Source organism: Malus sylvestris, chromosome 12 (assembly GCF_916048215.2).
Source record: "Malus sylvestris chromosome 12, drMalSylv7.2, whole genome shotgun sequence".
Classification (NCBI taxonomy): Eukaryota; Viridiplantae; Streptophyta; class Magnoliopsida; order Rosales; family Rosaceae; genus Malus; species Malus sylvestris.
Genome location: NC_062271.1, coordinates 25,853,371 through 25,879,446, shown reverse-complemented (window position 1 = coordinate 25,879,446; position 26,076 = coordinate 25,853,371). Strand labels below are relative to the sequence as shown.

The following is a 26,076-nucleotide window of genomic DNA, read 5'->3' as shown; positions in this document are numbered from 1 at the left end:
CGGTTCCGGTGATTTGGACATGTGCAAAGAAGGCCTACTGACGCTCCGGTTCGAAGATGTCACTACTGGACAGAGGTTCAGGGCCGAAGGGGTAGAGGAAGACCTAGGAAAACTTTGGAAGAGACTCTAAGAAAAGACTTAGAGTACTTGGATCTAACGGAGGACATGACACAAAACCGAGCGCAATGGCGTTCTAGGATTCATATAGCCGACCCCACTTAGTGGGAAAAGGCTTTGTTGTTGTTGTTGTGTTGTTGTTGTTATTGTTATGATACTTGGTGTACCGGGCCATGTTTCCGATACATTGAAAATTTTCTCCACACCAAGGATTTATACAGATAGAAGATAAAAATAAAAAATGGTGGTCGGACTCTTTCAACAAGATGAGCGTGTTCGATCAAAATGGAAAACTTGAAAATAAAATATTGTAATAATTATTTGCCAACCACATCACTAAGTAGTACCTCAGCAAAAATGGATTAGGGTTTCTTATTTCGTGGTTGAGAATTTTTAACCATTATAATATTATATGTTTATGTTTATTCACTATTCTAAAAATCCCCACCTAACGCCGCCTAGGAGCTAGGCAGTTGATCACTGCCCCGATTAATGCCTAGGCGTTTGAAAATTAAGAAAGGGCTTACTGAGGCGCCCGCCTATACCCCCTAGGCACTCGACTAGCCCACCCAGACCCACCTAGACACTCGCCTAGATTGCGACTCATTTAAACAAAAAATAGATAACTTTCATTTTGCATTTTATTTTTTCAATAAATTGTAAGAGACTTGTTGAATAGTTAAAGGAACACACATTATATACTTGTTCCCCATGTTTTCATTATGTTCCAATAGCTCATAATATATGTTATTCCATTTTGTAGTTTATGATGAAATCATATATATTTTAAATATAAACAGACACTTATTTACACGAAATATAATAAATTTAATTAAATTCACCTAGTCCGCCTAAGCGCCCGCATAGACCTCGCCTAGCCGCCTAGACGCTAGACCCTAACTCACCGCCCAGTTAGCGCCTAGCTTCTTTTAGAACCTTGTGTTTAATTAGTGCCATGCAGGCTCCATCTTAAGCAATATTTACTTGTCCAGCTTCAAAAGATAAACTTATGTATAATCAGAAATATATTCTCAAGTCATGTTAATGCAGTGACACAAAATCGAGATGGAGATCAATCTCCGATTACATATGTAAGTGTCACCCAGCCTCCAGGCTCTAGCTATGTGCAACTGAAGTTAATGACAGGTTGTTGAAGAATAAAAAAAAATTCACGTCGAAGAACTAACAAAATAAATTACAATATGTATGAATGGTGTACTGCTACCACTGAAGTCTTTTGTGATAATTCTCTCACACCTATCAGCCTTGCTAGTGGAAATATGGAAGCTGGAGAACAATATTAGCATGATTGGGAGTGAGCCGATGACTCGTTGTTCTGAAATCTTGACAATTCCCTCCTCTCAAACTATGTATGAAGCTCCAAAAATCAGATAAGGTTTAGGGTTTAAGTTAGAAAGAAACCAAAAAAGAAAGTCGAAGTCCTAGGGTAAACACGATCGAGATGAGGTATTTAATGTTATTGAGTGAATTAAAAGTCTCAAAATTGAAGTCCTGGCATCTGAGTGTTCTGAATCTTTCTGCTCTCAATACTGTGCAGTTTCCATCACAGAAAAACCTAGACTTCCCCTTCCCAATACAATCACTCACTTAAATAATATAAACCAGTTAACACTGTCAGCAATAATGTTCCTGTTCCCTTTTGGAGCAAATTTGGACTCCTTCAAATTCCGTTAGCTCCGTCAAATGGGGACCCCAAACAAAAACAAAAAAAAAAAAGAACAAAGAAAAGTCCCTCCTATTTTCTTTTATAACATGAACCCATATCCCCACATTTTTCCACCCCCACCTTCTTTTTTTCTATCCATATTATTGTTGCTTGCAAAATTTGCAAGGTTCCCATATCTTTCCAAAGTCAAGAGTCTCTCTCAAACTAATCAAATCTCAATTTTTTTTTCCATAATTTTGATTGTTATTACGGTTTTTATTACATCCACAAATGGTACCATCAAAGCACAGCCACAGATTCTTCAAGTTCAGGATTAATATTCCAGTTCCATGCCAAAATCCAACATGTGCTCATTTGATACTCTAAGTTTTTTGATATTATTGGGAAAATAGTCCTCCTCCACAAGCTAGGTTCAATTTATTTCCAGTACATTAGTTGACAAATATTGTTCTCTCTTCCCTACCACACCCTACATCTCAACAGTTTGCTCCATTTAGTCTGTCCTTTTCTGAAGAAAAATCTTTGATTAGAATCGGATCTTCTTCTCTTCCTCTATATTTAAATTCCTTGGTACACCTTCATCTTCTACCCAAATGGTTACCAAAAACTACGAAAGATCGTGTGGTGTTGTGGAAATGGCTTGGATCATGCTCAGTGTTGATTACTCGAGGCTTTTCTGGTTGCTGTATAGAGTCTTCTCTTATGAAAATCATGAGGGAAAGCCTCGGATTTCCTAGCACGTAGAGAAAAATCTTCCACAAGCCTCATAGTAAGTTAGTTAGTGTTGAATTATAAGTTTATAATTACGAGGTATTGCGTACGTACTACGTAGTATATAATCAAGCGAAAAGCTGCTGGGACTTGTTTGTGGTCGGAGAGTTTCAAAGGGTTGCTTGATTAGTTCTCAACCATGAACAAGAACAACAGCCGGATCGGAAGCAGGTCTGCCAATGGAGGCAGGCCACAATCACCTGCTTACGTTGAAACTGATCCATCTGGTCGCTATGGACGTGTAAGTTCCTTTTATTATTTCTTTTTTTATATGGTCTTTAATTAACTAGTTGCTTGGGGAGTATAATTTGTAGTTATACATATGTTTTTCTACTAAACTATTTTAGAAATTTATATAGGGAATAAGGTTTACACATATTTGACCCAAAAAAAAAAAGGCTTACACATATTTGCATGCAAGAAAATTACCATATGATGATTAATTTTTTAATTCGATACTCATTAACGTTAAAATTAAGTTTATATTTTCATTAACCAATTAGAAGAACAAGAATATAATTTATGAACCAAATAATGGATGGTTATACGTTAGTTCCCTACGTTTGCCGAGTCAAACTTTCATGTTATTTTGTACAAGATATTAATTTAAACTGATTTAAAACGGAATCATCCGATCAGTTTTATTCTTAAATTAGCCCAATTGGATGATGCAACCTGATTGATTTTTATATTCTACCCTAAATTTGTCCTGCTTGTCTATTTGTAAAGACATGCTTCCAGGGAAACTTGGAAATGGATTAATTAATTTGGATGATAATTAGTCAGATCATTAGCGCTAATTAAGAGGGCAGTTTTGTTCTTAATTGATGTTTCTTTCCAAGCAGTTCAGGGAAATGCTTGGCAAAGGAGCCATGAAGACAGTTTACAAGGCATTTGATGAGGTCCTCGGAATGGAGGTGGCTTGGAATCAAGTCAAGCTTAATGATGTCTTTAGTTCACCGGACGAACTTCAGCGCCTATACTCCGAGGTTCACCTCCTCAAGAACCTCAATCATGACTCCATCATCCAATACTACACATCTTGGATCGATGTTAATCGCCGAACCTTCAACTTCATCACCGAAATGTTCACCTCCGGCACTCTCAGAGAGTAATTAATTAACCTCACCACTTATAACTAATAGCACACAACATGACTTAAATGTGTTAAGGTAGTAGTTGATCATGGTAAAATATGGCAACTGGAACTTCTAAGTTTAAGTTATTTGTGCACACACAAAAAATAAGGGTAGCAATTTTCACACTCCTATATTAATTTAAACAGGTACAGACAGAAATACCAGCAAGTGAATATTGGAGCAGTGAAAAATTGGTCCCGACAGATCTTGCGTGGTCTGGCTTATTTGCACAAACTTGATCCACCTGTGATTCACAGAGACCTCAAGTGTGACAACATCTTTGTTAATGGCCACCTAGGGCAAGTCAAGATTGGTGATTTGGGCTTGGCTGCTATTCTTCGCCGTACGCAACATGCCCACAGTGTCATAGGTAATGATATTGAACTACATCTCTCCGATTATCTTCCTAATTTTTTCAATTTTAATTTGCTTCTGTTTCATCAGGTACACCAGAATTTATGGCGCCTGAATTGTACGATGAGGAATACAATGAGCTAGTAGACATATACGCCCTTGGCATGTGTGTGTTGGAAATGCTTACTTCAGAATATCCCTATAGCGAGTGCTCAAATCCTGCCCAAATTTACAAGAAAGTTACTTCAGTAAGTTTCGTCTTCAGTCTTCTCTTGCTCAGCAATGTGAATGTGTGACATTGCATGACACATGTATATATGACATGTTATATTATGTGACTTTTGCTTTCAGGGGAAGCTACCGAACGCATTCTACAATATTGAAGATTTGGAGGCTCAACGATTTGTAGGGAAGTGTCTGGAGAATGTTTCAAAGAGGTTGCCGGCACATGAGCTATTGCTAGACCCTTTTCTAGCCTCTGATGATGGAGAGCTACCGTCTTCCCCAAGAATCCCAATTCTGAATTTAATTCCTGATAATGATCCAGTCACGGAGGCAGAGGATGAGGAGGATGAGCTACATTTTGCCGCTGAGGTTGATTTGGAAAGAAGCACAAACATGATCATCACTGGAAAAATGAATCTAGAGGATGATACTATTACTCTCAAAGTTCGAATTTCTGACCTGGACGGTAAATCCTCAACCCTAATTTAAATATTGCACTATATGACTAACTGGTCATGTAGATTGAAATAGACCCTTAAACTTTTAAGAGTATGTAATCTTCTGTATTTGTGATGTTTTCTTGCAGGGAAAAATGCTAGGAACATATACTTTCCTTTCGACATTTTGAACGACACTGCGATTGATGTAGCAACGGAGATGGTGAAAGAATTAGAAATCAATGACTGGGAACCACTAGAGATCGCAGGGATGATAGAAAACGAGATATCTTCTTTGATTGCGGGTAGTAAGAAATGGGGCTCACCCCGAGATTATCATCCTCATCAGCACAGCTTTAACTATGAAGAAGAAGAAGATAATAATGGTGGTATCACCCATCATCCTTTCTACGCATTCTCTTCCTGCTCTTCATCCCAAAATTCTCTTCATGCTTTGAGCTTTCACTGCAAGAATCATGATTCGCTTCAAGGTACATTTATGAAAATAAAAAAATATCTATTCAATTAGTCTTGCTTGTCAAATATTTTTCAAATGCAATTGATCTGATATATTTTAATGTAGGTGATCTGTTTATGAATGATGATGTGAGTTCTCAGAGTTCATTCGACTCCTGCAACTACTCCAACATAAGTTACTACTCAGGCAATGACGATGATCTCCTTGACATGAGCTTTGGAAAGACTACTCACAAATCTACTCGGTTTTGTCCTTCAAAAGGCAGGGTTGCAAATACTTACAAACATTGCAATTCACAACTAGATAACCACAGACCTCAAAAATTGAAACATCATCATGAAAGAAAATTACCCAAAATTCAATCACTCATTGACGTGCACAGCCAATTGTTGCACAGGTCACTGGTGGAGGAGGTAAACAAGAGGCGGTTGTTTAAGACTGTTGGGACAATTGAGAACGTTGGGTTTCAAACACCAGGAAGCTAGCAGTTGTAGTTTCCTTGGGAGGCAAGTAACAAGTTTCCTCACACTTGCAATGTACTAGTGTGTGCGTAAATAAATAATGGTTGTTAAAACGTTCGAGCCATAAGAAGATTTTATGGTTCATGATAATAACCGTTGTAGATTATGATTGTTATGAACCTGAGACATAATTCTGCAGAGTGGACTTCTGTTTTGTGTAAAATTTGTTGGGTTTCGTATGCCGCTTATTAACTTATTGTGTCTAAATATACAAATCCATACTGATTCAAAATAATACGTATCATGTCGTGATCATGGAATCAGACTCCAAATCCCTGATTGATCACCTCTCAGCAAGGGCCAGACCAGTGAATCTGCGCCTCAACCCCTCATTCAGCAGAATCTCCAAGGTGGCGACAGTCTTTCAATCGATTCTCTGGAGTTGGACTGCTCGTGAAGCGAATCATGCAGCTGACCTAGTTGCCTCACTGGCCTGGAAGAAGATGAGTGATGATATTTGGGTCTCGCATCACCCATCTTCTTTGGTTCATGTTCTCTCGAGGGACGGTCTCCCATGCCCCAAGCCTCCTCTTAATCCATCATGCTTCTGGGCTCAAGCCATGGCTAGTTGCTCTCCCCCATGATCGTGAGCCTCAATGTTTTCGTAATTGCATGTTGGTTCGTACTCGAGCCTAGTGAGGTTGGTTGCTGCTGAAATTCTCTTTTTCTTTTAGTCTAGTCTGTTCTTTTAGCTTTCTATGTTTCTAGTTTTGCTTCACAAGCCGCCACGTCTTTGTTTGGGCCAGTGTTTAAAAATATTGGCATCAATGGAAATATCGATATGCAAGCTTATAAAAATATCCACGGATACTCAAATATGGATATCAATATCGGTTATTTTTTATGCAAATGATTGAAATTTAAAATGAACTTTAGGGATTTTCAAACATTGGCTTAGACAAAATATAAGAGTTTCTCCAATATTTAGCATATGTGTCAAAAATCTAGATGATATCTATTGATTTTTGCTTAAACTTAAAGAGTTTTACTGATATGAGGTGAAGTTCTCCACTTTTCTTTGATTTTGTGAATACTTCCATGGAAATTGACCGTATTGAAGAAATTTTAAACACTAGTTTGAGTCACTTTTGTTCTGTTTAAAACTTTACAACGATCAACTCATTTCGTATAAATTGTCCCAAAATTTGAGTCAATACAATCACCACCGCCACTAAGGCCCATGGGCCATGGGTCCCAAGACACCAAACTAACAACTCACAAACTCAAACAAGGCCAACGTGCAAGCAATTAAAATCAAATTAAATTAAATTAAAGAAAAAGGTGCCACCTTTTCCTTCTTCATATGAAGAACTGATCAACCAATTCCTCACCACTGATTACTGATCGCCCTCCGATTCAGTTGGCTGCCATCCAACGCCCCCATGGCTATAATGCGCGCCAAGGGCCGCTTAACCACGGCGGACCCGCCTCCTTCTCCAATCCCAACCGGTAGAGGCTCCCGCTCTGCGGCCAACCAGAACTTCATCCAATTCCTCGACAAGTCCCTGCAGATCCCGGAGCTCACCGCGTTGCCGCCTTCGGGCTCCGGCACACGTCACCAACTCCCTGCTGTCGTCGACTTCCGATCGCTCTCCGCCGAGTCCTTCGCCCGGCTTCTCGCCTCGGCCATGCAGTTCGGCGCGTTTCGGATCAGCAATCACGGGATTTCGGCCGAGGAGTTGGGATCCGTGGTTTGGGAAGCCGAGTCGGTTTCCCGAAACGACGGAGTAATCGGAAAACGATTCATTGAACGCATTGGGAATCGCGAGGACATTAAATGGCTCCCGCAGGTATCGGATGACAAAAGATATCGGGACTTATGGTAATTAAACACCCCGAAACACTAATCTCACTTATTGGTTATTGCAATTTGCAAATACAATTGTTATTAACACTTCAGAAAAGTTGTTCTCCAATACGACTTCTTACTGCAAATTCCGAGTTGCAATTTGTTATCGAAGTATTGTGTCACGTTGATTACTTGAAATTTGTCACCTACACTTAATCTAGTTAATTTTTCCATGAAAATTGTTGTTGTAGGAACTCGAAATTTTAATGAAAAATTTAACGGAGTTAGTATAGTTGAGAAACTGCAACTAATTAATATGCGAATTGCAACTCGGGTAAATATTCATGTGAAGACTTGAAAATTTTCCCAATTTGCACTCGAAATTTTAATGAAAAATTTAAGGGAGTTAGTATAGTTGAGAAACTGCAACTAATTAATATGCGAATTGCAACTCGGGTAAATATTCATGTGAAGACTTGAAAATTTTCCCAATTTGCATCTAACCCTAGTTTAGTGAAGTTCATAACTTATGTTGTTCACTGCTTTGCAGCAACAATATGGAGAAGGTTGCAAGAAAAGTTCAGGCAATTGCTGAGCAGCTGAGCCAAGTTTTTAATGGAAATGCAGAAAAGCAATTTGAGAAGATTGGAAGTGAAATGGGAAATGTAAAGTTATTAAGATACAATCACCAAGATCATTCCATGGAGCAAAACCCTAGTAAGAATTTTTTACAGAATGAGATAAATAATGGCAGTCACATTCACATGCGCGAGAGCGACGATGATCATGCTTTGTGCCTTCACCTTCCGCTTGAGCACTCTCAGTTTAATGTCCGATCAGAGGGAGGCTCTGCATTGCTGTTTGATGCAGGGCCAGAGACTCTAGTCGTCACTGTTGGAAAGCAACTAGAGGTAACTTTGCTGAGCAACTAGTCGTCACTGTTTCATTTAATGTAGAACTCGCTTGAGACTTCTTATGTAAAATACCTATCTGCCTACAAGTATCTTTGTTGAAAACTTGAAAGCGTTTTAATTGCAAATAGGTTTAAAATTTTACTAAAAATTCAAATTCCTCCTATAAAAACAATTAGAAGTGTGTCCTTGAGAAGAACGTCCTAAGGCGCTTTTCTAAAAAGAACTAAAAAACGCATTTAAAATCTTTAAATACTTGTAATATTTTTCCATCAAACACTGTCATATGCATCTTTGGTCATTTGACAGTGTATTGTAATTCATTTTCATGTGGCGCTTAATTATATGTTGTTCATGTATTAAACTCTAGCTGTCTAGCTTGTGGCATTTTGCATTCAGTGCCTAAAACTTACGTGGGTTTCTTTTGATTTGGAGCATGTGCAGGGATTTAAATGTGTTTCAGGGGAAATGATCTTTGTCCCAGACAGTAGAAGCCAAGCCTCTTTCTCCATACAACTCAAAGTTCCATTGGTTTCAAATTCTAGAAAAATTTGTAAGACAGTTTCCATTGCTGATCAAATCCTCATTGCAGTCATTCTATATGTACTGTACACATTTGTTGTATTTACATACACACACATCATCACTTCATAGAAACACACTATACTTTCTTTACTCTTTTTTTTGGGTGAGATAATTGATTGGGGTTTGAGGATTTTAAGGATTTTTCTTTCTCCTTGTCATCAAGAAACTTACACAAGGATTGTGTATATTATGGGATCCATGGCTTGAAGGGTTTTGGTTTGTTCATACCTTTGAATCGTATTGTACATCTAGATTTAAAGATTTTGTGTTTCCAGTTTGTCAATTTGTTGCAGGATTGTTGCATCTCATTATTGTATGTATTGTGTTGTGAATTTGTAAACATTTTATGCATTGTGGAGTTGTACAATGTACATGTTCAGCTTATACATGCCACTGGTTTTCATGTCTTGGAGTTGGAGCGTCTCTTGTAACAAGATCCACGAAGCGAGCATCTACCATGTGATGTGTCATGCAATAAACCATAAATGTATATTGTGTCACACAATAAAACTATAAGTAGTTACTCGGTAATGTTATCTTAACACACAACTGGAATACAACTGACTAGAAAAAGAGAGTATAATTTCTAATAATTAGAAGGGTGAAACTATATCCACTGTCAGGAATTGAAGCTGTGGTGGTGGTGGCTGCTGAATTGGCACAATCCCGAGCAGTGAGTACTGAGTACAACCACAGGAAACTTCCAAGGGTGGCAAAACGGCGCATCTTGCCCGACATGAAGGCAAGCAAAATGGATTAACCCAATTGCCAATCGTGCATAGAGAAGCACAATCCCTATGACACAACTCAGTAGGCGATTGAGCTGTTCCCAGCACAAGCATGCACATCAGAATCAGCTTAGCTCCTCTTTCTTTGGTTTTTCTTCTTTTCCATATAAATTAATTCTCCAAGTTTGATGGTGGACGAAGTGGAACCTCAAGCCACATTGCTACAACTGATAGGACCCTCTTTCTAAGAAATATTGTAGCTATCATAATTGATAGGAGGAATTGAATTTCTGCATCAATTGCATTTCCTTTGATGTAGGTTATTACTGATTACAGTGATGAGCACAGTAATTCCACCAAATTGGACCTTTTTTTTTTAGGAGGAGGTGGAGGTGGGGGAGAGATGTGCGCAAACTAAATTGATGGGTGCACCTAGAATTGTCAATCATTTTTTTGGGTGCAATGGTTGGCATAAGGCCCATTTTATGACATGCGTGACAAGGAGCAACTTTATTACTATTATATCATGTCATAGCCGTTGGGTACATTAAGAAAAAAAAGAAATAGAGTTGTTACAATTGAGTGGCATAATAACCTCACTTACCAGTGTTTCGAGTATAATGAAAAATTAATCGTTGACAAAATCCATTGCGTTCATTGTTTTTTATATATTTTGTCAATTCCACTCCATTTTTCATGATTGGCATTTTGGAAATATGAAACAACATTTTCGATGATTTGGTTACATTTTTTTCTTCGCCAAAGATTCTTGATTGATTGGCAGATTTATTCGGTTGGTTACAAATTAAAAATGAAAATAGTGAAGCTTGGTTACTTGATTAATGTTTTATATTTCCAGCTGAATAGCAATTGGCAAGAGCAGATGAGATTTGTTTGGTTGAGACGTCACTGTTAGAGCCCCATATGACATAACAAGAAAAAGATAATGAGCCCTAGAAGTGGATTGAATGTACACATCAAACTCAAATTAGCTTGTATTAGGGGGTAAATTAATCAGAGAATCGTACCATAATCTATTTAATGATGTTGTCGGGGTCACTTTAATCATTTTCTCTTGTTAAATCACTAATCAATATCAACTAATCTCTCAAGATTTGAAATTTGATATTTGACAAAAGTCCATCTACCCTTATTAAGAAAGCCTATATTTGGGACCCCCATTCATTTTTCTCCAATATACAACAACTATCAACTATGCATGCTTTAACAAGCATGTGAGCACCGGCCTATGAAGTGAAATAGGGTTCCACAACTCATACAATATATAAAAAATAAAAAAATAAAATAAAAACCTAAAAAAGACTTGCATTTGGTAAGACGGAGCCGTTACCCGATTTGCGAAACACAACTGATTAATTCAGTGAGATTCTCTTTTGGAAGCCGATCATGTTCACATAATGGTTGTTAACTATTGATGTATGTGATCGAGCCCGTTGAATCATATAGAAACAACTCGAGAATCAAGAATTGAAGAAGTTACTAGTGTTTGAAGATGACAGAGAACTGAAGAAGTTTTTCTCTAACTTTTATCGAGTGAAAATTAATCATAAAACATCGGATCTAATATAAGCTCACTTTGCAATCCTAGTATGCATATATAGTGAGATAATGATAGGATTAAAAGTGTAAGAGTAGTGAAGTGAAGAAAACCAACATCCTAATGACAGATAAATCTATGGCAGAAATGAATGACACTTATCAAAAGATTACATAGTCTGTTATAAGGTAGTTAGGCAGTTAGTTCTTAGCTTAGTGAGAAAGCTTTCTAACTAGATATAACAGTTTTTGTAAACTGTGAAACTCACTTACTGAAAACAATAGAATCATATTTTCCTCTCTTTCTCAGCTCAATTCTCTCTCTAATTCTTTCTTCTTTCTTCTGCTTCATGTATCTTTTCTTCAAGATTTCTGCAGTTCTAACATGGTATCATCGCCATAGGTGAATCCAAAGATTCCGCATACTATCTGATACATATACATATATTTCTCTCAACCCTCTGAGTTGTTGATTTTGTGTGTTTTCTGGGTTCATCAAAATCCCAGTTCTCAAGATACTCGACTCCTACACAGTTGCCCACCAACTGTTCGACAAAAGTTCGAAGTGAAGAAATTTCTTGTTGTTACAACAATGGTTACCGTAGCTCAATTGCAAATTGTGCAATCGCCCATTACAAGTCTCATCTCTACTGTGTCATCTTCTGTTACAGTCAAATTGGATGACTCAAACTATCTTGTATGGAGTTTTCAGATCAATCTTCTACTAAGCAGTCATGGAATTCTTGGTTTTGTTGATGGATCCAAGCGATTTCCTCCATGGTTTCTTGATGAGGCGAATCTTGAAGGAGTTGAAACAGATGCTTATTAGTTTTGGAAAATGCACGATCATGCACTTATGCAGCTTCTCATAGCTACATTGTCATCTACTGCAATTTCTTGTGTTCTTGGCAGTACTAGTTCTCATGCAATGTGGACAAATCTCAAAGAACGGTTCTCTATAGTTACAAAGTCTACAATTTTTTAAATGAAGACAGAGCTTCAAAACATACGAAAAGGGTCTGATTCAATATCTGTCTATCTACAAAAAAATCAAAGATGCCAGAGACCATCTTGCTGCAGCAGGTGTTCTATTTGACGATGATGATATAATCATCCTTGCTCTAAAAGGGTTGTCTGCTGATTATAACACATTTTGGTGTGTTATTAGAGGAAGAGAAATTGGGATTTCCTTGAAACAATTTCAATCACAGCTTCTTGCTGAATAAGCTATAATTGGACAATCTTGTGAGTCTTCTGTGTCTTTTGGAACTGCAATGGTTGCAAGCACTCAGTCTGAAAAAAGGAAAAGCTCTTAGTCTTGATCGTAGTTCATCTCAGCCTCAGGGATTTGACATAGGGTCTTCGAGCCAAGGCTACAGTCTCAATGGAGGATCTACTTCTAATGGATATAACTCTGGACAAGGGTCATCTTCTCAATATGGCTCTATAAATTTTAATGGCAATCATGGCAATTCATTCTCTTCTGGGGGATACAAAGGGGCAAACTATAGAGGAAAAGGAAGAGGCAAGTTTCAGTATAACAATGGTCCCAGATTTCACTCTCCAGCATACAATTCTAGTCTTGGAATTCTTGGAGCTCCAAAAGCTTTTCAACACACATGCCCTGATCATCCAAATGAGATTCCTACTTGTCAAATCTGCAACAAAAAAGGTCATGTGGCTTCAGATTGTTTTCAAAGGCATAATATACCAACTGTTGGACATGAAGCAGCAATTCAATGTCAAATTTGTTGGAAGTTGGGCACCCTGCTACTCAGTGCTATCACAAAAACAACTTTGCATACCAAGGAAGACCACCCTCAGTTAATCTCACTACGATGCAAGCAATTTACAATCCTTTTGTATTACCTGAACAGTTTTGGGTTGCGGATACTGGTGCCACATCTCATATGACTTCAGAGCTTGCAAATCTTGATTTGGCTACTCAATATCAAGGCACAGATACAATAACCACCACGAGTGGTGTAGGTTTGACAATTTCTAGTATTGGTACATCTACACTGCAAGCTCCTACTCATACTTTTACATTGAAAAATGTGTTACATGTTCTTAAACTATCACAACACTTATTATCCATATATCAACTCTGCAAGGATAACAAATGTAGATTCATATGTGATGATATTTCCTTTTGGGTTCAGGACAAAATCACAGGGAAAATCCTACTCAAGGGACTGTGTAAAGCTGGTTATTGCCCCATTCCGTTTAAATTTCCACAGAAGACACTACATGCATCATCCACATTACATGCATGCTATCTAGCCAAACCGGTTACTACAAGTTTATGGCATCAACGATTAGGGAATCCCTCAAGCATATTCACTTCTGCAATGTTGCAACACACCAAAGCTTCTGCATTCACAGATACTTATCAAACCATTTGTACTCCTTGTTTGAAAGGCAAATTTACAAAATTGCCTTTTTCTTTTCCTGCAAATAAGTATGTAACCTCATTAGAGGTGATTCATAGTGTTTTATGGGGACTTGCCCCTGTGTTGTCTTTTGAAAGGTATAGGTACTATGCTAGTTTCATTGATGAATGTACTCGATACACATGGAATTTTCCATTAAGAAATAAAGCAGAAGTATTTCAAATATTTGTTAAGTTTCATGCATTCTTAAGTACCCAATTTTCTACCCATATTAAAACCTTCCAAAGTGATGGTGGTGGTGAATATACAAGTCATCAATTTCAACACTTTCTAGCATCCAAAGGCTTTTTGCATCAAAAATCTTGCCCATACACTCCAGAGCAAAATGGATTAGCAGAAAGGAAACACAGGCACATTCTGGAAACTGCCATCACATTATTGCAAATAGCTACACTTCCATCCAAGTTCTGGTTTTTTGTTTGTTCAACAACCATTTATTTGATAAACAGAATGCCTTGTAGTTCTTTAAAAATACAATCCCCTTACAAGTTGTTAATTGGTAAACCTCCAACTCTTACACATCTCAAAGTATTTGGATGTGCCTGTTATCTTTTATTAAAACCTTATAACAGCTTAAAAACTACAACCCAAAACAACAACTTGTACATTTTTGGGATATGCAGACAATTACAAAGGTTTTCTCTATCTAGATGGGATCACAAACAAAGTTTATATTTCTAGACATGTTCTTTTTTATGAAACACAGTTTCCATATTCAACCACACCATTTGCTATACCTCAGTTGATCCAACCAACATTCGAGTCATCACTACCTTTATCTGCATCATCCATACCATCAGTTTCATTGCATAATCGAGTCACATTCCCATCATCTCATATGCATTCATCTTCATCTAGAGCTTCAGAATCCTTCAGTCCAGTTTCATCTAGTGCCACAGATTCCTTGACTGCATCTATAGCCTCAGAGTTCTTGGAAACACAATCATGTAGTGCTTCAGAGTCTATTATAACACCCTTATTACATCATTCAGCTACACAATTACTTTCTTCACCCATATAATCTAGCCACCATGAATTTACACAGTTCCCTATCCCTGATGATCCTAATTTCTAACAAGACCAACTAATTGTTGATCTTCCCATCCATATGAATATGCATCCAATGCAGACGAGGTCAAATAGTGGCATTGTCAAAAGAAAGGTTTATTCTGCATCAGTGGCTATCAATTCCCCACAACTAGAACAAAAAACATTCAAAGCAGCTGCAAAAATACCAAAGTGGCAGTCTGCAATGCAAGAGGAAATTGCTGCTCTACATTCTCAACAAACATGGTCTCTTGTTCCTCTCCCACCAAATAAAAATCTTGTTGGCTGTAAGTGGGTGTACAGAATCAAATGGAATGCAGATGGTTCAATATCCATATATAAAGCACGGCTTGTTGCAAAAGGTTACAGTCAAGAGGAGGGCATTGATTCTGGTGAAACATTCAGTCCGATGGTTAAACCAACAACCATTTGATTGATTCTAGCATTGGCAGCACAGTTTAAATGGACTCTTAGACAACTGGATGTTAAAAATGCATTCTTGCATGGTATACTCCAAGAAGAAGTGTATATGGAACAACCTCAAGGCTTTCAAAGTTCTAGTCATCCCTCCAATTATGTATGCAATCTTAAAAAATCCCTATATGGTCTGAAACAAGCTCATCGAGCTTGGAATGAGCGATTCACAAGTTTTCTGCCAGGATTGGGATTTCAACTGTCTCAAGCAGATTCTTCTTTATTTGTTAAACACACATCACAGGGCACAGTTGTTCTATTGCTCTATGTTGATGATGTGATTCTCACAGGCAAGGAAGAAAATATCGGTAATATCGGAAATATCGGTAGTCCGAAAACACGGAAATATCGATGGAAATATCGGGATAATATCGATATCGATAAAAATTACATGGAAACCACGAAAATTGTAAGAAAAACTTGGAAATTTTTAATGAAACTTTGCAGGATGTTTATTTAGTCAATTATCTATTAGTTTATCACAAAAAATGGGAAGGAAATGCATTGTATGATGGATTTAACTGATTTAAGTTGATTATATAGCGAGCTGGCAAATTTTTCACTCTTTGAGGTTCAAATTTTTCACTTTTTCCCTGAAATGATATATTTTCACTTTTTCCCTGAAATTGAGTCTTTTATCCTAATCTAATCTGGACCCTCAGATTAATTTATATTTTCACTCTTTCCCTGAAATTATATAAATTGTGCGATTGAGTCCTTTATCCTAATCTAATCTGGACCCTCCATCTTGATTCTCACTCTTTGTCACGCTGCCACATGGCAGACCACTAACCCTCACCCTATCTCTCTCTCTCTCTTTTCCCGAGTCCCTCTCGGACCCCTCATTATCTCTCAGTTCTCAACTCTATCTCTCTCTCGAACTCTCGTTCTCTCACTCCAATCCCCCGATCGCACCCACACCCAGGCACACCCAAATCCATCCACCCCGATGCCAGCGCAGCATCTCCACCACCCTCCTGAACTCTCCCTCCCTCTCCTCCGTCTCTGGGAAGCACGGCGACGGGCAGATGAAGCTCCATTTCCCCAATCGCACCCACACCCAGGCACACCCAAATCCGTCCACCCCGATGCCAGCGCAGCATCTCCACCACCCTCCTGAACTCTCCCTCCCTCTCCTCCGTCTCTGGGAAGCACGGCGACGCGCAGACGACTCCATTTCCCCGATCGCACCCACACCTAGGCACACCCAAATCCGTCCACCCTGATGCCAGCGCAACATCTCCACCACCCTCCTGAACTCTCCCTCCCTCTCCTCCGTCTCTGGGAAGCACGGCGACGCGCAGAGGAAGCTCGGCTGCCGTTGCGACGCCGACGACGGAGCCTCGGCGATATTATCGCTAATATCGATAATATCGCGATATTATCACGAAAACCATTTGGATAGTTATAAAAATATCAATTCCCTTAAAACCGATAATATCGCCGATATTATCGGCATTTTCTTCCTTGCTCACAGGCAGTGATCCTCAGTTGGTTTCTGATGTTATTACAGATTTCACAAAGGAATTTGACATGAAGGATTTGGGAGTTTTGCATTACTTCTTAGGGCTACAAATTCAATATACTTCTGATGGCTTATTTGTACCTCAATCAAAATATACACAAGAGTTAATTGACAAAGTTGATCTTCAAGATTGCAAACCTTGTGCTACTCTTTGTCTTCCCTATCACATATTGCTAAAAGATGATGGGAGACCTTATCACAGTCCTAACCAGTATCGAAGTATTGTTGGAGCACTGCAATATCTCACGTTTACTCGACTTGATATAGCATTTTCAGTTAATCAAGTTTGTCAGTTTATGCACAATCTTATGGAATCACATGTTATTGCAGTAAAAAGAATAATTAGGTATCTCAAAAGCACTTCGAAGTATGGTATTCGATTTCAATCAGGACCAATCTATCTCCAATCATATAGTGATGCAGATTGGGCTGGAGATCCAAATGACATAAGATCTACATCTGGTTTCATTGTGTTTCTTGGTTCCAATCCAATTTCGTAGGCTTCAAAGAAGCAACATACTGTTTCTAGGTCCTCAATAGAAGCTGAATATAGAGCTCTTGCCATCACTGCAGCTGAGCTTGCCTAGATAAGACAATTATTATGTGATCTTCACATTCCATTACAATTGCCTCCCATGATTCATTGTGACAATGTTTGTGTTATCGCACTATCCACAAATCCAGTGTTTCTAAGTCCAAACATATTGACATTGATTACCATTTTGTGAGAAAACGGGTAACAAGATGAGATCTTCAAATTCAACACGTTTCTTCATCTGATCAATCTGCTGATATATTGACTAAAGGGTTGTCTACACCATTGTTTCAGTTGCATTGTGGCAATCTCATGCTCAACTCCTACAAGCATGAGATTGAGGGGGGTGTAAGAGTAGTGAAGTGAAGAAAACCAACATCATAGTGAAAGATAAATCTATGGCAGAAATGAATGACACTTGTCAAGAGATTCCATAGTCCGTTATAATGTAGTTAGGCAGTTAGTTCTTAGCTTAGCGAGAAAGCTTTGTAACTAGATATAACAATTTTTGTAAACTGCGAAACTCACTTACTGAAAACAATAGAATCATATTTTTCTTTCTGTCTCAGCTCGATTCTCTCTCTAATTCTTTCTTCTTTCTTCTGCTTCCTGTATCTTTTCTTCAAGATTTCTGCAGTTCTAACAAAAAGCACATCACAAAGTAGCACACAAATGTCATATTGATTTTTCTTATTAACACTAAGATTTGTTAATTGTAGCATATGAAAATAAGGGTCTTTCCCGCAGAAGATTGTTTTATCTAACTACTTAAAATGTCACAAAAACTGGTTGTTGTCCCTACTGACCAGCCACCAAAAAATAATTATTAGACCGACTTACACTAATCTAAAGTCTACGAAGTTTTATATGAAAACACTAGACACACAAAGCTACACTCACACAAATTTTTGGGATTTTTGGAGTTGATTTTCTATTTAAATTAAATCAAACTAAAACAGGACAGAAACAAATTTTAAGTAGTTCACAAATTAAGAAAAACGAGTTAAGGGAATTGTTATCCACCACCAAATAATCATGCAAACATGTTATGTTTCATTCAAATTCCTTTTATTTCCAGATGAAGATGCTCAAGTTGGCTCAATGTTAGAACTCAACCTATTATTCTTTCTTATGTAGTATGTTAAGAGAATGGCGTTTTCAACTTAACTTAGTCCCTAGCATGCAATCTAGAATAGTGTGTTCATAGATTTAACAAATAGAAATCATTCATTAAGAACGAAAAGAGTTTGAGTCATCACAAGGCATCGTAAGTACTGACGTTGTCATACTTATCCTAGAAATTGGTTCACATGTTAATCGCAATTAACAAGTACTACTCTAGAACATATGTAGGTCCTCATTCGATAAAGGCAGGCACACACATATTCATAGCGTTAAAATCCTAGATATGCTTACTACGTATGCATCCATAGAAAACAAATAAAGAATTCATCAATGAGACAAGTAGTGAACCAATTTTCATCCATTCATAAAAGTAATTCAAACGAAATGTCATAACAAACTTGCAATCATATTTGGGGCTTCAAAACAGCCCCTAACTACTAAAAATTTAGTTACACACAATCCTTAAGTAAAAATAAAAGATAGACATGAGTTTGAGAAGATAGAACCGAAAGAAATCGACCGAGGCATCCCCCTCCTCTTTCCTTCCTTCCCCAATGCTGCTTTTAAACCAATTCTTGCTGCATCATTTTCTTCTCCTTAACTCACCCACTAATAGCCATTTAGTGATGACAATAAGTGAGAGGAAATGGTAAAACAATTGTAACTCTTTGGGTAGCCTTCATGCCAATTACTCCCTCTTAATCCTCATCTTTAATTTCATTCCCTTTCATATTTGAATAAGTGTCAGCTGACTTGTTCTTGGCTGCATTAGTTTTGGCTACTAGATTTATTGTGTTTATTGCTTTTGTCGCAGTTACAAACTGCTCAGCCTCTTGTGAACCTTTCAGTGTTAAAACGGCATAACTTCATCTAGACAAATGATATTAACAATCCGCGAAATGCTCCAGAAAACAGACATCCGTAGATTTCCAAGCATATAAGGCTCATTCTCTAATTCATTTTGAGCTGTTTGCAACTTGCTTCCAAAGTCAGCTGATCTGCACAGGCAGTTTTGACGAATTTGTTACTTAAAATCACACTTGTGCTATTTTTCTTTTCTTTACTTGACAAATCCTAGAAAACACAAAAACAAAGTAAATAGCTCAAAAATATAAGGAACTAACTAAGAAAAGACAAGTGAATTTGATGTAAAATATATATAAATATGAGCTTATCAGATAAAAGTTAGGATATTTTTTTATTATATATTATGTATTTAAGACTTCTAGTCAGATAAGGATTATGATTAATTTGTCTATTTGTTTATTGAGGTATTAGTTGATTTGCTCCCTGAACTTTAATTTTAGCCAATTATTCCTTTGAATTTTTATAATTGGCCAATTTCCCCCTTAAACTTTAATTTTAGTCAATTACCCCCATGAACTTTTATAAATAGCTAATTCCCCCTAGCGTTGGATTTTAAAAAGTTTCATTCAATTTTTCATCTATCCAATTTTCCATCCTTTTTGTCATTATACAGCTGTCATGTGTTGTTTCTGTGATCAAAATGAATGGAAAATTAGATAAATTTTTTTTAAATCTAACATCATGAGGGAAATTGGCTATTTATAAAAGTTTCAGGAGGTAATCGGCTAAAATTAAAGTTCAAGAGAGAAATTGGCTAATTATAAAAGTTCAAGGAAGTAATCAGCTAAAATTAAAGTTCAAAGGGGAAATTGGCAGTTGCATACAATTCAGGAGGCAAATAAACAAATATGTCTTGTTTATTAGGTTTTTAAGATTGCTTAATATCCCGTTTGTTTCAAAATTAGATCTTTATAAATACACATCTTGTAACTCTATAAGAATAAGTCTTATCCAGAGTTTGTAATTTTTTTTTTTTTCTCTCTCGATAATTTGTTAGCACTCACGAGAGAATACGTTAAGAATTTTCAATACACTTATGTAGCTCAATAATTTGGTAACTGGGACTGGCCACACATCTTTTTCATGCCACTGATAAACAAGATGATCGACCACCGACACATGCATGCATTAAACTATTTGTGATTGACTCCTTCAATGGTCTGAAAATTTCACGTCCATAATAGTGCATAAGAAAGACACTTTCCCAACTTATTTCCATATGAACTACAATTAAGAAGTTGATAACTTTTAGCAGTATAACATCATCTATCAGCCTCAGACTGACTCATCTGGATTTAACTGTTTTCTTTTGTGTTTGGTAGCAGGGGAATTAGACGAGTTGTCCGTTTGTGAGTTTATGACGTGCCCAAATCTTGAACTCCAAACCCAAATATCGTTTTCGTCTCTTTCCAATTGGCCAGTGGTGGGGATGTTGCATGCAATGCATGGTAATTAAATAAAGTAACAATTCAATTGACAGAGTTGAGACTTTTTAGCTAGAGACAATCTGTACATGAGTTTCTTGAGATAAATTGTCGTCTATATATAAACTCATAAATTCTCCAAAGATTTTTCTGTCTCCCTAACACACGTGCGCGCATTTGTCACCACCCCCCTCTTCTCTCTTTCGACAAATTTCTTCTCTTTTTTTCTACGTGATGACTGAACTTGTCCAATGAGGGTTTTGGATGACATGTATACAGCAACTTCATACTTGCATTATATGTGGGCTTTTTAGTCAAATGGTTTTTGAGATTAGTATAACCCCTCACATTGATTTTAAGATTCGAAGTCGACAGAAGTGTGGTCCTTGAGTTGTCCACCATATTATTTGGAACTTCCATGAAAAATCACTATTAAATAAGGTAAGGTGACAAAATGCCCTCATTTTTTTGCAAATCATTTGACCCATTGTTAATTAAGAACCAGGATCCTCTCCTGAGCAGTTCCCTAGGGATCCTAGGGATCCCGCAATCATGTCCGTTCATCGTATATCGTGCGGTCAGAAATTATTTAAAATTTAAATTTTAAAATTCAAATATGAATAGTACCTAACGAAAATTGACCGCACGATATAAAATGAACAGACAAGATTGCGGGATCCCTAGGGAACTACTCAGGAGAGGATCTGGTTCGTTAATTAAATCAAGGGTTTTTTTTTTTTCATTTTGGTCCTAAAAGTACGTTGTCACCTCATGTGGTACCATGAATGCATGAGGAGAGAAATTAGTCTGTCATATTAATTCATGTGTTAGGGGATTCCTATACTAAAAAAAATATTAAGTCAATTAGTTACACAAACTCTATGGCATGACAATGTATATTTCATGCAAATTCAACAATGATTCACAAATATTGTACAAGTTCCTACTGTAAATGTTTTTGTGAGACCTTTTTGATTAAGAGCATCTCCAAGAAATTATAAAACTAATAGAAATCTAGTTTAATTAATAAGTCAAATCCATAAAAATTCTTTCTAAGAGACTCTATAAAGGACTCGACATAATAGCAAGGTGAATAGTTGATCTTTAATTTTGTAGAGTTCCTGTTCAAATGCTACTGTTAAAAATTAATAAAATTTAAGAGTGGACCCTTGAACCAAGGGGAAAAGGAAGAGAGACAAGGTGATTCTAGAAAAATTAGTTGGTTGAGTTTTTTCTTTTTAAATGATTGATAATAAAATATTTAAAGTTTGTTTAAATAAAGAGTGCTGTTGGAGATGAAAAAGTTACTTAAATAGACTAACAAAAGTAATTTTTCAACACTGTTCATCTGCTAAACTATCAAAACTTTTAAAAAAATTGTTCGAAATGTTTTAAGTAAATTGGGGTGTTAGAAAGATGTTCCTCCATCATGTTTTTGTGCAATCAATTGGTGTTTGGGTTTGTAGACATGGCTTAGACAAATTAGCTAGAACCCGACTCATCCAAATTCAAATATCAATAGCTTAGATGAATTTTAACTAGAATATGGCTCAAACATGTTTTTCGGGTTTTGGTCCTTTTGGAGCATGGTGTGCCCGTTAGGTCTCTGCATTACTCCATTTGGTTGATTTTAAGACCGCTGTAGGAACATCCGAACATGATAGCCGCAGTTTGTGTCTAGAGATAGATTAACCTAATTCAATCATTTGATTAGTCAAACTCCATCCTTATATACCTGCACGGGCATAGTTAGTTGTTGGATTAAATATTATACTGCACGGGCACATCCAATGCATGCATGTGAAATTGTAGGTCAAGCCGCTTGTGTTTTGTGTATGCATAAAATCTTCTTCACAAGATCACTGAAATATCGTACTAAATAGATATATTTACTAGTTACTAATTTATCACATGATTAACGTTTATTAAACGAATAATTCACTTTTTAAACACAATATAAATATTAATTGAGCGAGTGAAGCTACGGAACTATATTTTAGTTGCAAAAGATGTTGAGTGGGGCTATGAATTAACAGGTGAGGAACAAACAAAAACAAAAACAAAAAAGGACATGTCGAGGTTGGCAATAGTCACACGTGGAAGAATAAGATTTTATTAAACGAATGCTCACCAATTATTGGACATTTTAGTTGAGCCCCTAGGCCCAGCTAGGGTTTAGTCTTGCTTACCAAAGTAGCCGAGGAGTGAAGAGAGCCAGAACCACCTAGCTAGCTTTCTGCATGTACATTTTACTGGTTTTACATTGCATGACAGTGGCGACGATTCGGGTCGGACGACACTACAAAAGCCCAGAATCTGCGGATAGATGTTGTGGTGCCTTTTTTTCTCTTCACGTCATCGGAAAATTTTTAGTTGTGACGGAAACACGAATGGTGCATCACGTATTTTTATGTAAGTGGTGAAAATCTTTAAATTTTAAGCTATTAACCTTTTAACACACATATCCAACCATTTACATATAAACACGTGATGTACCGTTTTGTATGACGATCACACTAAAAAATCTCTCCACGTCATCGACCCTTTCATCAGTTTCTTCTGTCCTTTGTCTTTTTTTTTTCCCTTCCGGCTCGCCGACACAACCTGGATATTAAACCTTTTAATCTCAACCGTCCAATCCTTTGAAGTTTGAATCATCTTGCAATGATACTCTAATAAATATACCCACTGCCATAGGGCCATAGCATAATAGGATAAACGTAGCCATAGCACGGTCAAATAATTATTGTATTATTAGGCCTAGATATATAGCAAGTAAAATATTATATGGTTGTACCTTGCATGTGCATAATGTATAGATTAATTAAGTGGTGAAGTCAGAATTTTAATCTAGGAGGATCCCAAAAATGTTAATCTGAAACGCTCATTTGATCTTACAAAAATTACTTTGTCGTATGGTGAGCAACCAAACACCGTCGTTTGAGTTTGATATGGTGTCGTTCTTATCATCCTTTGCTTAAACCTCCCAAGCCTCATTGAATTTCTTCATCTTCCCCTCTACAGATCCCCAAACCAGAGTCCTCCTCAAAGTGCACAAGCAACAATTGTCTAAACTCTATAGGAACCACCATCCACAAATCAAACATAATTAAAATAAATATATAAATAAATAATAGTCGGATAAGGGCCTTTACCCTACGAAGAAATCCTAAAAATCATAAGCATAGTATTAAATTTTTCTACGTGTTGGAATGGACCTGAGATCATCCTGGTCGCTTCATCGCCTTGCCTTTCGATCACTCTTTGGTCTCACCTTGGTGAAGATATATTGGTCAAAAAAAATTAAGTAGAAAGTGTGTGTGTGTGTGTGTGTGTGTGTGTACAGTATATTGTACTTGTGATATGTGGATATTTTTTTTATTTACCAGATATGATAGGTCAACTAAGTTCTAATATTGAAAATCAGTAATCTCACACATCCTATGCATGTGAAAGAAAAACGTGAAAAAGAGATGGGAGAAAAGTGTGGAAGAATTTAATTATTTTATTTGGACATGTGCAAAGAAGGCCTACTGACGCTCCGGTTAGAAGATGCGACTACGGGACAGAGGTTCAGGGCTGAAGGGGTAGAGGAAGACCTAGGAAAACTTTGGAAGAGACTCTAAGAAAAGACTTAGAGTACTTGGATCTAACGGAGGACATGACACAGGATCGAGCACAATGGCGTTCTAAGATTCATATAGCCGACCCGACTCAGTGACTTGGATTTTTCAAGTCTCCAATCGAGAAGTTTTCTCCACTCGGGAAATTAAGGGAACACTACCTCAACTTACATGCTCCACTCATAAAGCTTCAACATACAAGCTTCAACAAAAGAAAAATTCAAAGAACTTAGTGAAGAAGGCTTTGGTGTATTTAACACAATACGTTGAAATGAAACAAAGCTTATTTATTGATATCTCTAAGAAGTTACAAATATGTACATATACACGAGTCAAAATAAACAAACAAGAGGGAACTTTCACAAAGGTTGCTTAGGAGAAGTCTCAGTAGTCGGCAGAGCCACAGAAAGAGAAGGCACCGGAGGGGGATCATTCGGAGCCTCAGTACTGGACAGCACCCTAGAAGGATGAGGCATCGGAGGTTGATCATTTGGAGCTTCATTACGCGGTACAGCCCCAGAAGACGAAGGCAATAAATGCCTTTGGAACAAACCCACAAACCTCTGATGATCATGTAAAATCTGACCATCAGATTCCTTCATCTGGTCAAGCTTCCTCTTCATGTTTGTAGCATAGTCATGTGCGAGCCGGTGCAACTGTTTATTCTCATGCTTGAGCCCTCTAATCTCCTGTTTGAGACTCATCACTTCAGCCGCCAATGATTCAACTTGGCAGGTTCGAGCAAATAGGCGTTGGGCCATATTAGACACAGAACATGCACACTGAACACTGAGAGCCAGAGAATCCTTAACAGCCAACTCATCAGACCGTTTGGAAAGTAGTCTGTTATCTTTGGGAGTGAGAAGGTTCCTGGCCACCACCGCAGCGGTCATATCATTCTTCATTACGGAATCCCCAACGGTAAGAGGACCAGTAGAGGATAAGAAGGATGGGCGCCATATGTTGTCTGGAGAAGGCGTGACTGCCTCTTCAACAAGGTTCAAGTCAAAACGACCATCAGAGGGGCCAGACATTTTCAAAGGTGTTGAAGAGAAAAGAGGTCGGACAAATCAAGATCTTAGAAATGCAAGAAGGGAGCTTATGCTGGTGGAGATTCAAATGTGCTTTGGAACTTAATACAAGCCTCTATAAAAATCTGCACTCGATGGAGCTTCAGAAATCGAAGAGGCGCCTGCTCAGAAATCGAAAAGGCATTTGCTTTCTCAAAAGCTGGGCTGCTCAGAGACCACGAGGGCCGATCTCAGGAATCGAAGAGGCGTTTGCTTTCTCAAAAGCTGGGATGCTCAAAGACCACGAAGGTCGATCGCAGAAATCGAAGAAGCGCTTGCTTTCTCAAAAGCTGGGCTGCTCAAAAACCACGAGGGCCGATCTTAGAAATCGAAGAGGCACCTGTTTTTCAGCATTGTCAGCACCTGTCACATGCACACTCAACTTTGCGGAAATTACGAGCATTCTGTCGAAGATTTCTGGTGAAGTAGAAAGCACGTGAATGTTACTGTTCAATCATCCACTTTCCACATGCAACATCAGCTCACGGGTACCACAGATAACTTTGCCAAAAATCTCTGACAAAGTTTAGACACGTGAAGCTTGCAGCTCCCATTACATCGCTATGACCAAGAAGGGTAAAAGAATAGCAAAGAAACAGCACTAACAAAGTTTAGACACATAAATTTTGAAGGT

General features: G+C 37.7%; 3 protein-coding genes across 3 annotated transcripts; all 3 read left to right on the top strand.

The window, feature by feature from the left end:
- The first annotated feature begins 1,927 nt into the window (after positions 1 to 1,927).
- Positions 1,928 to 5,892, top strand: LOC126591758 (probable serine/threonine-protein kinase WNK5). Its single transcript, XM_050257440.1, has 7 exons — positions 1,928 to 2,816; positions 3,421 to 3,686; positions 3,861 to 4,084; positions 4,159 to 4,316; positions 4,420 to 4,759; positions 4,880 to 5,221; positions 5,314 to 5,892. The coding sequence occupies exons 1-7, from the start codon at positions 2,715 to 2,717 to the stop codon at positions 5,691 to 5,693; spliced, it is 1,812 nt and encodes a 603-aa protein (XP_050113397.1). The 5' UTR covers positions 1,928 to 2,714; the 3' UTR covers positions 5,694 to 5,892.
- A 1,092-nt stretch (positions 5,893 to 6,984) lies between these two features.
- LOC126591760 (uncharacterized) lies at positions 6,985 to 9,426 on the top strand. The gene is made up of 3 exons (XM_050257442.1): positions 6,985 to 7,551; positions 8,069 to 8,429; positions 8,874 to 9,426. The coding sequence occupies exons 1-3, from the start codon at positions 7,112 to 7,114 to the stop codon at positions 9,081 to 9,083; spliced, it is 1,011 nt and encodes a 336-aa protein (XP_050113399.1). The 5' UTR covers positions 6,985 to 7,111; the 3' UTR covers positions 9,084 to 9,426.
- Positions 9,427 to 14,866: 5,440 nt separating this feature from the next.
- LOC126592300 (uncharacterized mitochondrial protein AtMg00820-like) lies at positions 14,867 to 15,232 on the top strand. The gene has a single exon (XM_050258005.1). The coding sequence runs from the start codon at positions 14,867 to 14,869 to the stop codon at positions 15,230 to 15,232; it is 366 nt and encodes a 121-aa protein (XP_050113962.1).
- The last annotated feature ends 10,844 nt before the right edge of the window (positions 15,233 to 26,076 follow it).